The sequence below is a fragment of the Branchiostoma belcheri genome, unplaced genomic scaffold, assembly GCF_001625305.1.
Source record: "Branchiostoma belcheri isolate BF01 breed outbred unplaced genomic scaffold, Haploidv18h27 scaffold60, whole genome shotgun sequence".
In the NCBI taxonomy this organism is placed as follows: Eukaryota; Metazoa; Chordata; class Leptocardii; order Amphioxiformes; family Branchiostomatidae; genus Branchiostoma; species Branchiostoma belcheri.
Window position 1 is genome coordinate 1,612,822 of NW_017804243.1, and position 12,212 is coordinate 1,625,033.

Consider the following 12,212-nt stretch of genomic DNA (forward strand, 5'->3'; position numbering starts at 1 on the left):
CGATACACATCCTGCATAGTTCACGCAATAGGTTCCGGGAACCTTCCCGATGTCAAAATCAAAGAATGCGATGTTACATGCAGAACGGTATTCAATACCAAAGGATTATTGAATTGCAGCAAGTTAAGTTCATTAGATTTTCTAAGATTTAAAGTTAGATAAATGAAATAATAAGTTACAGCCACGTAGGCACGAGTGTTAACCATACAGAATTTTTTTTAAATTTCCAAATTCACTTCTGGATTTCTTATAAGCTTGTTGCTAGACAGATGGTGTTATGTTACAAGCTCTTGAGCAGGCGTAAATTGAGCCTAGTCATCAAAAGCCATAGGCAGGTTTTCAGAGTCAATGCTCAACATTTCTTGTCTTCAAAGCTGCCGCAAACATTGTGTACTAAGGCACAGGGTGAATGAGAAATTACAGAAATTAAAACGTGTGCGTATATGTTCACTAAAAACCTAGGATTTACTTGATTTACTTGCAGCGTTTTAATTTCTGTAATTTCTCCTTCACCCTGTGCCTTAGTACACAATGTTTCCGGCAGCTTTGAAGACAAGAAATGTTAAGAGCATTGACTCTGAAAACCTGCCTACGGCTTTTGATGACTAGGCTCAATTTACGCCTGCTCAAGAGCTTGTAACATAACACCATCTGTCTAACAATAAGCGTATAAAATGCAGAAGTGAATTTGGAAATTACAAAAAAATCCTGTATGGTTAACACTCGTGTCTACCATTCACGAACCCGAGTTCAGTTTGGCTATTCAACTGTACTTGGTAGATATTGAAGTGGTTTGAAGCGGTTAGAAAATATTACGTGTGCAGTTTTGTCGCATTTGTATCAGCGTGACATTTCCGTGTATGTTTTAAACTTGTGATATAAAATTATAAAAGCCTGCGATTTTTCTGTACCAGCAAAAAGGCCAGAAGATTTGACAGCCCATCTACCAGGTCTGCAAACTGCCAGTTGAGTAGTGTTTTATACATGTCTATCTTATTGTAATTTGTGTCACAATGAAAGATGAAAGATGGTAGGTGTGAAATGCAAATAATGCATTTCCCGCTTTATCTTATGTCTGAGTAGGGGCATTTCTCACTATGCGATATGGTTCTGAATATATTTGGGTCATTTGGAGTTTAATCTATGATTAGGAAGGACTCGCTAACATATCAAATAGGGAAGATTTAAAGGCATCAAATGCAATTTCAGGGTGGCAAAATATTCTTGAGAAGGAAATCTGTCAGATATTGACATTTACTGCCATTTTTTTAGCATTTCATTATCATTTTTAGCATTTCATTATCATTTTATTAATTAAGCGTTTGAACTAGAAATTAAAGCTACACGGTGCTTGTCTTTATTTTTTGGGTACCGCCCATAAGTAGCTAGAAGCAGCCTACGATAGAAGCAACCATTTTCAGTCAGCGACGTCGACATCGCATTTTTGCCTTTTTGTCCCAGATCTAGATATCAGTACGCTATGACATAGTGTTGATTCAACTTACTACATTTAAAAAAGTGACCAGAAAGTTGACATTGAAGATTCGGTTTTGCCGCCCTGATATTTCATGGGATGCCTTTAAAACATCATCATGATCTTTGATCATTCACTGTAAAATATACTACCTGCAGGCGAGGAACATCACCAATTGCAATCATGAGGGATCTCTTCCTCTTAGTCACTGGCTTCTGCCTGCTGGTTCCGACATTGGGTAGGCTTATTCATATCTCGAAAGATTTATCTAACTGTCCTGTCCAAAACATAAAATTGAAAAATTTGTAATGCACTGTCAAAATAGGATGGTAAATACTCTTCATTCTAGCTGATCATAGTTGCTGATCATCTGTTGATTGCTAAGTGCCTTTCTGATATTGCTAATAGGCACCAGCCTCAGTTCCTGTAGTATCGTGGGTACTGCCAGCACGGGTACCTGGCATCGGTACCAATGGAACCAACCAGATATTCTTGGATCGCCCTTCAAGTTCACAGTTAAGGCCAGAAACGACGCTTACATCGGTTTGTCGCCCTACAATCATGACTACAACCCAATGTACGAAATCGTCCTTGGTGGGTGGAGCAACCAATGGTCAGTCATCCGCCGAAGGAAGCAAGGACCCAACCTGGTAGAAGTGAGGACACCAGGTATACGTAATATTAATCTGCTCTCTTACCATAAGTATGGAAGTGAAAGCTGCATTGTATTTGTCTAGCAGGCTTTGTAGGTGCGGTGGCGTTTATCTATTAATTTTTACGGGGGCGTGCAAGCTTGCGAGGTCCAACATTCGGCTGGCGCTTCTTTTGAAGTCGAAGCATGCAGCATTATATTGAGAACCGTGACCCACATTGAACATTAAAATTAGGGCTGAATGAAGTTAAGACTAAGAGTTCAAAATAACATATTCCATTTTGGAGTGTGCATTTGTGGTTAGAGGTAAGATTCGGATGGTGGATTGCTGCAAAAAGTTGATATGGAACAGTCCACGGGCATTGAGATGGAGAGAAAAATGTTATGTTTTAGCAATCAAAGGTGTCGTCGCACGATCGTAAACTAGGGGCATTCTTAGCACAGCCATGCATGTCTCACTAAATTCACCTGTCCTGTTAGGTAATCTGGAAGGCTTTTCTAAACATAAATTAGCCCTGTAAATGAGAAAACACTTAGCTAATTGCGTATTACGTCTTTTACATGTACAACGTAGGCATTCTTTCGGCATCAGTGAACAGAGGCTTCTGGGTCACTTGGTCTCGAGACGGAACTATATCTGTTGGCAAGATGGGAGAGACTCACTCGTTCATGCAGTGGAGAGATCCTGTCCCGGTACCGATCCGTCATGTTGGGTACAGCACCGGATGGGGATCCAGCGGATACTGGCGGTTTTGTGGTAAGGCCGTGTTGATTTGATTATATGGATGACATCCTCTGGGAACCCCAAAACTGATGCGCGCGTGCGAATAAAAAAAAGTTTTGCAAAAAAAAAAAAGTTGCTTTCACTATGAAATCTACGTGGTCATGAAGGTTGAACAAATGGCACAGAATATGTTATGGCGAATAATCTACTCTTCAAATTAATTTGTCTTTTTTCCTTTGATTTTGGCATTCTACGACATTGGTATCGTTTCTAAATGTTTTACTTGCACCTTGTGGTATATTTTTGCTCATTTAGCAAATGTTTTGCACGATTTACAGTATGGTTGAAAACTTTTTTTTTGAAACGGCCGAAAATTCATGCGCGCTCGGATGTCATCCATATAATCAAATCAACATGGCTTAATTATGAAAATAGAAACGGTAAAAAACAAAATTCCTTTTTTTTGTAAAATGACTGATTTTTTTGTAGTTCCTGATACTATTCAACTGGACATTACTTTCAGTTAGTACAGGAGCAAACCTGATGACTGAAACACGCTAGTTCAATATCTACTTCATTTTGAAACAAAATAGGGTCTCTGCAAGGCTGTTGACACTGAGCAGCAAGTGAGGCCCTTCCTAAATCCTAAATTGAATATCTGACTTTGGAATAAGATAAAAGATGAACATCCGAATGTATGGAGAAGCAAAAAAAGGAAGTTAACGTTTCACCATCAATGGACTAATCTACCTTTCTATTCCAACCAAGACTTCGACGAATGCTCCATTAACAACGGAGGCTGCGAGCACATCTGTCGGAATACCGTAGGAAGCTACGTCAACGTCGACTGTGCCTGTCGGGCTGGGTACCAGCTATATGGGTCGAGATACTGCCGTAGTGAGTATCAAAGAGAAATCTTTTATATTATGATGTTCTATTTTGTACTATATGCTCGGTTCTTTAAATAGTAAGTACAGATTGTTTAAGAAAGTGTATGTATCTGAAATTCAATAGCAAGAAAGGTTAATTAGCTTTGAATAGATTCTTTATCAGTTAACACATATCTGATATCTACATGCAGGCCAAGTCAAATGGAATTTTAATGCTGATCTTACGACATTGGTTTTTCTATTCTATAGTCTACATAGTCCTTTTACTTCGGGTCCAGAGGTCACCGTCACCGTCACGTCCATACTGCAATTGCCTGGTTGATGAAAGATTGTGACAGATTGGATATTTCTTAATAAATGTATTTATTACATTGTAGACATTGTCGAGTGTGCCAGTTATCCATGCCTTCATGGCACCTGCCGAGATCTGACGAACGGTTACAGGTGTGACTGTACACCGGGATGGACAGGTGTCAACTGTCAGACAGGCAAGTGTGTCGACATCACAGTTATCATTTCTTAAGTATTAATTTGATGCTAAATGGTAGTAACAAAGAAAACAGAGTTTATGTGCAGTATTTACAGGTTCGCTGTACCGGGGAAATTCATCTATCTCTTCAAGACAAGCACAATGAACAGTGGACCACGGTTTAACGCTTCCCATCCTAAAGACTGCGATCCTTTACAGTAGCGTGCATGTTGGGTGGGCGACCACAAGCGTCAAGCCGCGAAAATCTAATAATTTTGAGGTCTCATCAAGACCTACCGACCAACAAGACTACATTTAAAGCCTTTTCGAGTTACAAACACTCTCACAAACGAACGCTATACCCAAAACATAACTAGAGTTCTTGGTAAAAGGTAACATAGGCTAGCATAGTGCTCCATGGTATTTTGATTCATACCATGGATCCCTGTAAGCCTGTGCAAAAATGGACCATTCATTTTTTCATTCCATTTTATTCTGGCCATCTGAATAATATTGCCTTTGACATGTCTATACACTGTAAACACTACAATATACTAGTAGTATACATTTTGATGTAAGCTCTCAAGCATTTAGCGAAACTTTGAATGATTGCTTTGAATACTGATTATTGTGTTCGTCTCTACATGGTTCCAGACGTGAATGAATGCAGCGCCAACAACGGGAAGGGTCCGTGTGACCCTAACCACGGCATCTGCACGAATTCTCAAGGAGGTTACCGCTGCTGGTGTGACGATGGCTTTGCACATCAGAGTGATCACAGCTGCCGCTTGTTGCGCTCGGTCGCTGCTTCAGAGGAAACCGGTATATAACCTTTGAATTGTTTTTAGCTTGCAACTGTAGAACCTTGTACCTTCGAATTCCATCTGGCGCAAATTGTATTTGCCTATGTGTTTTTCACGAAATTTGGTCTGATAAAATACACGGTATCAGTTCGTCAGATGTTAATACTTACTCTCCAAGCAGAGGTTTGGGTTATTTTTGGCATGTTTTTAGGCTTTTTATCAGGGTTTCTTTTTTTTTGCATTGGAATTTGGGTAAAAAAAATCCAGTGCAAAAAAAGTAAGCCTAATAAAAAAAGCCTAAAAACACGCCAAAAATAACCCAAACCTCTGATTCGAGATTAGTTAATGCTTATAGTTCCAAATGGCGCATTTGCAGGGGTCAATGTTTCATGAAATGAAATGAGATACCTTTACATTCATGCCACGACGGGCTAGGTACAGGTCAAGACTTAACAGACACATAACAAACGTATGTAGAAAAGTGGAGACAAAAGATACACTACTTAGACATACATACATAAGTCTTAGGGTACTATACTATGGTAATACAGAGTTTATTTTAATATCCTTATTTTAATATTCTGTTCCTATATCGGTGTCCTTAAACTTTGACCAGAATGCATCCCATTGCACATGTGCAAATAGAACTGCTATAACTTTCTTCAATTTAGGGGTCTGCCCCAGAGGAACCTACAAGGCAGCAGACAACATCACCTGTGTGATGTGTGGCAACCAGGAATACCAGGACGAGTTGGGACAGTCTTCCTGCAAGCCTTGTCCTGTCGGTACGAGCGCTGTCTCCAAGGGGGCGACAAGCAAAGAGGAGTGTGCGGCGCGTATGTTATCAGTGTGCTTTCTACATACTAGTATTCGTTCTGACAAATACCTTCAATGTGAAAAGGTTTAAAATTGTATTTAAAAAATCAAAATAAGTACTCTTAGTAGTTATTTGTAAACAGTCAATGTTTATGTGTATCATAAGTATTAAATGTAAAAAAATTTATAAAGCAAGTCTCAACTGTAATTTTCAACACAAAAAAAACTGGACTTTCCTAAATTTTCTTGTCTTGGAACTTGCTTCATGGCGACATCTTCACAGATGAACTTTCAAGACATGGCTTGTATTGGTAAGAACAGATTTTTATGTAAATTTTTATGTCCCCTATACAGAATGTGTCGGTGGTGAGGCACCTTGTGCAGACTGTCGTCTCATTGGCGGGAATGTTCATTGTGAGGTTAGCACGGCATTTTATTTTAATGGTCACCGTCTAACAACACTAGATTTTAGAGGCTTTGTGGACCAATCACAAACCTCCATTCCTAATTAGTAATTACCATTAGGTCATTAACATTAGTGATTCGCCAATAATTTACACTGGATGGAATGATAGTACATGTATTTCAATTCAACAATGTCAGTGTTTAAATTGGCTATATGGTAATAATACATGTATAAACGTTTGTGACCCGCGCATCCCGTTGGTGTTACAATGACATAACGCTTGACCGTAACTGATAAACCACCGAATAAACCACCGGCGAGTGAGCGCAAGAAGATACCAGATACCAACCCTTAAAAACAATCCTCATCCGACAGCTTGGCGTTTCTGAGAAACTACATGGTGTATAAGAAACTGAAGCAACTTTACGTGATACCTTTAAAGCCTTATGTTTATATTCTGATATACTCCTGTAGCAGCCAAATGACTTTCTTTCGCCATCTATATACTAGTAATAGCTTGTATTATTTCTTATTTGCAGTGTGCTGACGGCTGGGCAGGCTCAAGCGATGGTCTCGTCTGTGGACGTGATGACGACTTGGACAACTTTTCTGATGTCCCCATCTCATGTGGGAACGACATCTGTTCAGTGGTAAGTAAACGATAATTGTTTGGTGTTCAACTGAATACTGGTTTTAGCTGTTAATAGGTACATTGTGATATGATATCGCTGTATTGAATATCCGAACTCAAAAGATATTATTCTAGATAAGTACTGTCTAATGAAAACGTTGTTACTCATAATGATACAACTTGTCATGTCCGTGAAAGAGGATTTGGCCCAAGGCGTTATATTGTGGCTGATCGTTTAAGTTTCTTCATACTTTGGCCAGCACACACACACACACACACACACACACACACACACACACACACACACACACACACACACACACACACACACACACACACACACACACACACACACACACACACTAGTCAGTCGAGGTCGCTCGGAATCTTTCCGCTGCGGCGGCATGACTAGTCGTCTTCACAACTCTCTGTGCATGTCGTCGATCGATATCACTGCAGGTAATACTTGGGCCAGCAACAACTTGAATGAATAGTTGGTATGTGGGTAGATCTTGTGAAGGCAATGGTCACTGAGATTGGTTTTGGGCCCCCCAGCGCAGCGCAGCCACTTTTTGTTGTATTTTTGTTGTCTCGATACCATGGCGATTTGTAATAAACTTTAACTTGACACTTATTGAATCCATGCAACTTTTGGTTGTAGGACAACTGCCCTGGAATCCACAACCCTGACCAACTTGACATGGACGGCGATGGGAAAGGGGACGCCTGTGATGACGAGGACATGACAGTGATGAAGTCTTGAACGCCCAGGTACTGAAAGTCTACATTCAAGCCGCATTGTAATTACAGTAATTGAGCCTTTAACGGTGTTTACTTTGGACCGGGTTAGATACGTCGCGCAATCGTCGCACGATCGCGTAAACTGAGGGCATTTGATATTCATTGGATAGTCATCTATGTGCCCTGCAAAATACTGCTGTCTTTTTATTCTTGCTATCATCTTCATCGATATCTTCACTGAATAGTGAACATTGAAAGAGACACATTTCAATTTTCCAAGTATATTATTAGTATTAGAACAGAGCATACGACGGAGTTACTAACGTTTGTACTGATTTCTTTTGTTCTGATTTCTTACAGGCCTATTGAACACGGTGGACGAACACAAGCAGACAAGAGAAAGGCATTTTCTACATCATTGCTCATTATTCAGCACTAGTAAACAGACGCAACGCTACAAAGACAACCAGAAGAGACTGCAACTGCTCGCTAGCTCGCTTATTCTTCAAATGCTAATAAAAATCTAAAATTCTTTTGGTTTGTCATCATCATCATTTCATTTCTGATTGATTCCGTCGAGTTTTATGAGTCTTTTTTAGAATGAGAATTTTAACATGCCAATTAAATACAGTGTCATTTGTTCAACCTTCATGACCCCCTAGATTTCATAATGAAGGCAACTTATTTTTGCCAAAGGTTTTTTTATTCGCACGCTCGCATCAGTGTTGGGGTTCCTAGTGGATGTCATCCATATAATCAAATCAAGATGGCCTTACACTGGAGATTATCATCAGTAGCATTGTTCGAATTCAATCATATTTGGACACGAGTAAAGACAAGCGTGTGATGGTGTCCACTGGGTTATATATTCTCTACGTTTTAAAATCTTTTTACTGCAGTATTTCTTGAGATTTGTCACATTTGTGGAAGCCATTTAAGTACTGTGTACTAGTACTTTTTTTTTATAATACATTTGTAGTACTTGACAAACAGGCTGGCACATAGTCACCCCTTCGTTGAGAATAGAACGGTCCAGTCAGCAACGCGACGTGAAGTCTCGCGAGAAACGGCGATACGTGCCAATATAAGGTCAATATGTCAATCAGAAGCAGTAGGCAGGGAGGAAATCGAAAATAAAGTCTGGCTATGTGGCGTACGTGATATAGTAGGTTTGTTTTGATGTGGTTGCGGAGACAGGCGGAAGGTACGGGCGTGCGATGGACGATATCAGCCCTCGGACTAAGGTAAGGTTGGTGGGGAAATGTGAAACCCGACAGTGTCTATGTGTGTCATCCGCAGTGTGGTGTCTCTTCGCTGTCAGTGAAGGTGTATCGATCGGTCTGAAGAAACTGCACTGGCAACCACTTGTGTGGGGAGGGGGGCGAGAGGGCGGGGAGGTCCTCTTGTTGTTGTTGTTCCTACTTGATACGAATTGAGAATCATTTGCGAACCGTTTAGAGAAAGCTTTGGACTGTCAGTGACTCAATCAAATTATATATGGTTTCAGGAAGTATGATAAAATTATGTGAAACTTGCAAGGCAAGTGTCCCTTCTACGAAACTTACAGACATACAAAAACACAATCACTGTTGGTTGTTTATATTCAACAGCAAAAACAAATCCTGGGCTCCAGAATAACATTTTGATTTAGGAGGACCCGTGCTCATAACCACAAGATGATCAGCAAACCAGCAAAAATCTAGGTGCAGTATGAGTATGAAGTCAGATCATTGTATCCAACATTGATATGCAGGACATCGCACCAATATTGTGTTTTTTGTGCATAGATACATGCAGAGTGAAAGTATCATGATCACAGAGCAAGGATGCAAATTAAAGAAGGTCGTAATGATGATGACTGTTTAGCTATGCAGTTTATCTTCCTCTTTGCCGTTAATGAAATAGATATTGTGTATATAATGTTAACGTTTGGACTTATGCAAGTTTTGATGGCAGCACTGCATGCTCCTAAGAAATATTTCTAGACACACAATTTAATTTTTGGGAGTATTTACCATTTCTGAACAAATTATAAAATCAATGAGTACAAATGAATGAAAACAGGATATTATCATTTCAGACTGGACAATGACAATGAAGTTTATTGCATATTCACGACCTACATGGGCCAAATGTACTACATTAGATAACTGAGGTAGGAGGAACAAGTGCTACGTCTATGTAGGATCTCTTCTCTCTTTTTGAAATGAGCATGAACAAATTTACATAGTTTTTCATTTACACCGTAGTGCCTGGATGACATAAGATGTTTGATCAATTCTCTTTTCTGTAAGTGCGTATATTTCTATTGAAGGTTAACTTAAAGATATTGTCTTATCCATCAGATGGCGTCTGAAGAAGAAGGAGACCATCCTGAGGAGGATGAGGAAGAGACTGTTCCCAAGGAGCTGATCGACAATTCGCCGGCCTTCCTCTGCAGCATCTCCAACCTGCTGGTCACCTCCCAGTTCAGCGACATCACGCTCAAGGTCGGAAACCGGACCTTCCACGTGCACAAGCTGTTCCTGGTCAACGCCAGCGACGTGTTCCGCGTCATGCTGACCCACGCCAACTGGGCCGAGGCGCAGCAGAAGGTCATCGAGCTGAAGGAGGATCCGAAGTGCGAGGCCGTGTTCGCGGAGTTTCTGCACTACATGTACTCCGGGCAGATCTACATGAACATGGAGACGGTACTTCCGATTTTAGTTCTTGCCGATAAATACAACGTGACAAACCTGAAGGACCTTTGTGTGAACTTCATGACGCAGCACCTGGCCGCGGACAGCAACAGCACGCACGCCGTCTCGTGGTTCCAGCAGGCGCACATGTTCCACCACAAGAACCTGGAGGAGAAGTGCCACAAGTTCATCGTCTGGAACATGGAGACGGTGGTCGAGTCCCCCGACTGGCTCAACTGGGGCAAGAAACCCCTGCTGGCTCTGCTGCAGAGTTCGGATATTGTCATCCGCGACGAGTTTAGCCTCTACGTGGCGGTGGAGGCCTGGATCCGCGAGGAATGCGGCCCGAACTTGGGGAGAGCGAAAGACTTACTTACCGAGTTCCTGCCACATATCCGCTTTCCCATGATGACTCCCCAGCAGCTATTACAGCTAGAGAGTACGCAGTTCGCCCAGCAGTACCCGGACCTCTACACCACCGAGATCAGTGAGGCCTTCCGCTACCACGCTCTCCCGCGGTCAGACCGGCCGCACAACCAGCTCCAGCACATCAAGTACTGGTGCCGGAACTACACAGACAATCAGTTCAGCGCCGGACTAGTCACCGAGGAATACTCGTCCATGCCGACGTGCGAGCTACGGACGCTGGAGTTCGAAACGAAGAAGAGCAACTCGAACGCGGATGTAGACAAGTGGGGCTGGGTGGTGGAATTCTATCCTAAGGGTGTGCGGTGGGAGGGGTGCTACATGCACAGCTGGGTCCGCATGCAGTTTGTCGAGCCCAAGGAGAGCTGCGAGGTCCGATTCATCCTGCGGTCGACGGACGCGGAGGTTCGTAACGTGGAGGTCGCGATACTGATCTGCGGACAGCAGAGGGGGGTGGAGTATGTGGAGCAGGTGGTCCAGCGCAGATTCCTCTTCAACGCAGAGAACAGAATCATGTTGCTGAACAACATCATCCCCATTCAGGAACTCAGCTCACCTGACTCACACTATTTAGTCAACGACAGTCTCAAGCTACAGATTGTTCTCAAGCCTCACTGAGCAACATTGTGTTCTATCAACTGTACATACTGCCAATCAAAACTACTGTAACCTCTAATACAAGTGTACATGTATGTACATTGTATATACATGTCTCTATGTGAAGGGTGATCAAATAGACCAATATTGACTTCATCATTGCATGTTTGTAAATGGTTGTAACAAAATGTGAAATTAAGTTATATATAGTAAAAGTTTATTAAAGGTGGTACATGTATATATTATATGGAGTAGAAGAAAGGCTAAAAGAATGCATGAATTGTCCGTATGGACACAAGAGTGTATGAAAAATATATCTTCAGAAGTAAAGAAGAAAAGCTTTTGCTACAAAGGGCTCAATTTTATTATTGGGGCAATGATAGAATGCATTTAGGGGAATGATATGCCATGTTGTCATTTCTAAATATGTATTTATAAATATAAAAGAGCTTATAAGGAAGCGGCAATATTCAAATAAGAAAAAGCCATGCACATTGTATAATGCCTGTTGCTAATGATACTTTGAAATCATTTTGGAACATACCGTGGTACAACTGCCTTTGATATAATCATATCAACATGAACATGCAATGAGTAAAGAGACTCTTTTTACACAACCAAGTCTTTTATTCGGCAGATGTTTCGGTGACCGTCTGTCACCTTCCTCAGGGCAATTCTGACTGGTTCACATTGCACTGCAGCACGGGTGTCGCTGCTACAGATGCATTCCCAAAATGGCCAAATGTACAATATTACATATCTACACATATGCATGATTGGATTACAGGGAAATGTATCTACAATACATTCCCAAATGTGCAGAAGTTGGATATATATACATACTACATTTTGTAGTAATGTGAACCAGTCAGAACTGCCCAGAGGAAGGTGACAGATGGTCACCG

General features: G+C 41.3%; 2 protein-coding genes and 1 long non-coding RNA gene across 3 annotated transcripts; all 3 read left to right on the plus strand.

Moving 5' to 3' along the window:
- Positions 1 to 1,650: 1,650 nt before the first annotated feature.
- Positions 1,651 to 6,719, plus strand: LOC109482728 (fibrillin-1-like). The gene is made up of 8 exons (XM_019785546.1): positions 1,651 to 1,712; positions 1,883 to 2,143; positions 2,701 to 2,883; positions 3,619 to 3,747; positions 4,864 to 5,031; positions 5,684 to 5,848; positions 6,183 to 6,242; positions 6,709 to 6,719. Exons 1-8 carry the CDS (start codon positions 1,658 to 1,660, stop codon positions 6,717 to 6,719), a joined length of 1,032 nt encoding a protein of 343 aa, XP_019641105.1. The 5' UTR covers positions 1,651 to 1,657.
- A 58-nt stretch (positions 6,720 to 6,777) lies between these two features.
- LOC109482781 lies at positions 6,778 to 8,135 on the plus strand. Its single transcript, XR_002140979.1, has 3 exons — positions 6,778 to 6,884; positions 7,527 to 7,636; positions 7,967 to 8,135. It is a non-coding gene; the product is annotated as an uncharacterized LOC109482781 (long non-coding RNA).
- Positions 8,136 to 8,688: 553 nt separating this feature from the next.
- LOC109482814 (BTB/POZ domain-containing protein 17-like) lies at positions 8,689 to 11,936 on the plus strand. The gene is made up of 2 exons (XM_019785656.1): positions 8,689 to 8,850; positions 9,952 to 11,936. Exons 1-2 carry the CDS (start codon positions 8,824 to 8,826, stop codon positions 11,326 to 11,328), a joined length of 1,404 nt encoding a protein of 467 aa, XP_019641215.1. The 5' UTR covers positions 8,689 to 8,823; the 3' UTR covers positions 11,329 to 11,936.
- The last annotated feature ends 276 nt before the right edge of the window (positions 11,937 to 12,212 follow it).

What these genes read in the sequence shown, in the direction of transcription:
- LOC109482728 (XM_019785546.1), top strand. Translation starts at nt 1,658, where the DNA reads ATGAGGGATCTCTTCCTCTTAGTCACTGGCTTCTGCCTGCTGGTTCCG. An exon ending in CCTGCTGGTTCCGACATTGG is followed by an intron (nt 1,713 to 1,882) that starts GTAGGCTTATTC and finishes TATTGCTAATAG; the next exon opens with GCACCAGCCTCAGTTCCTGT. An exon ending in CAAAGAGGAGTGTGCGGCGC is followed by an intron (nt 5,849 to 6,182) that starts GTATGTTATCAG and finishes TCCCCTATACAG; the next exon opens with AATGTGTCGGTGGTGAGGCA.
- LOC109482814 (XM_019785656.1), top strand. Translation starts at nt 8,824, where the DNA reads ATGGACGATATCAGCCCTCGGACTAAG. An exon ending in ATATCAGCCCTCGGACTAAG is followed by an intron (nt 8,851 to 9,951) that starts GTAAGGTTGGTG and finishes CTTATCCATCAG; the next exon opens with ATGGCGTCTGAAGAAGAAGG.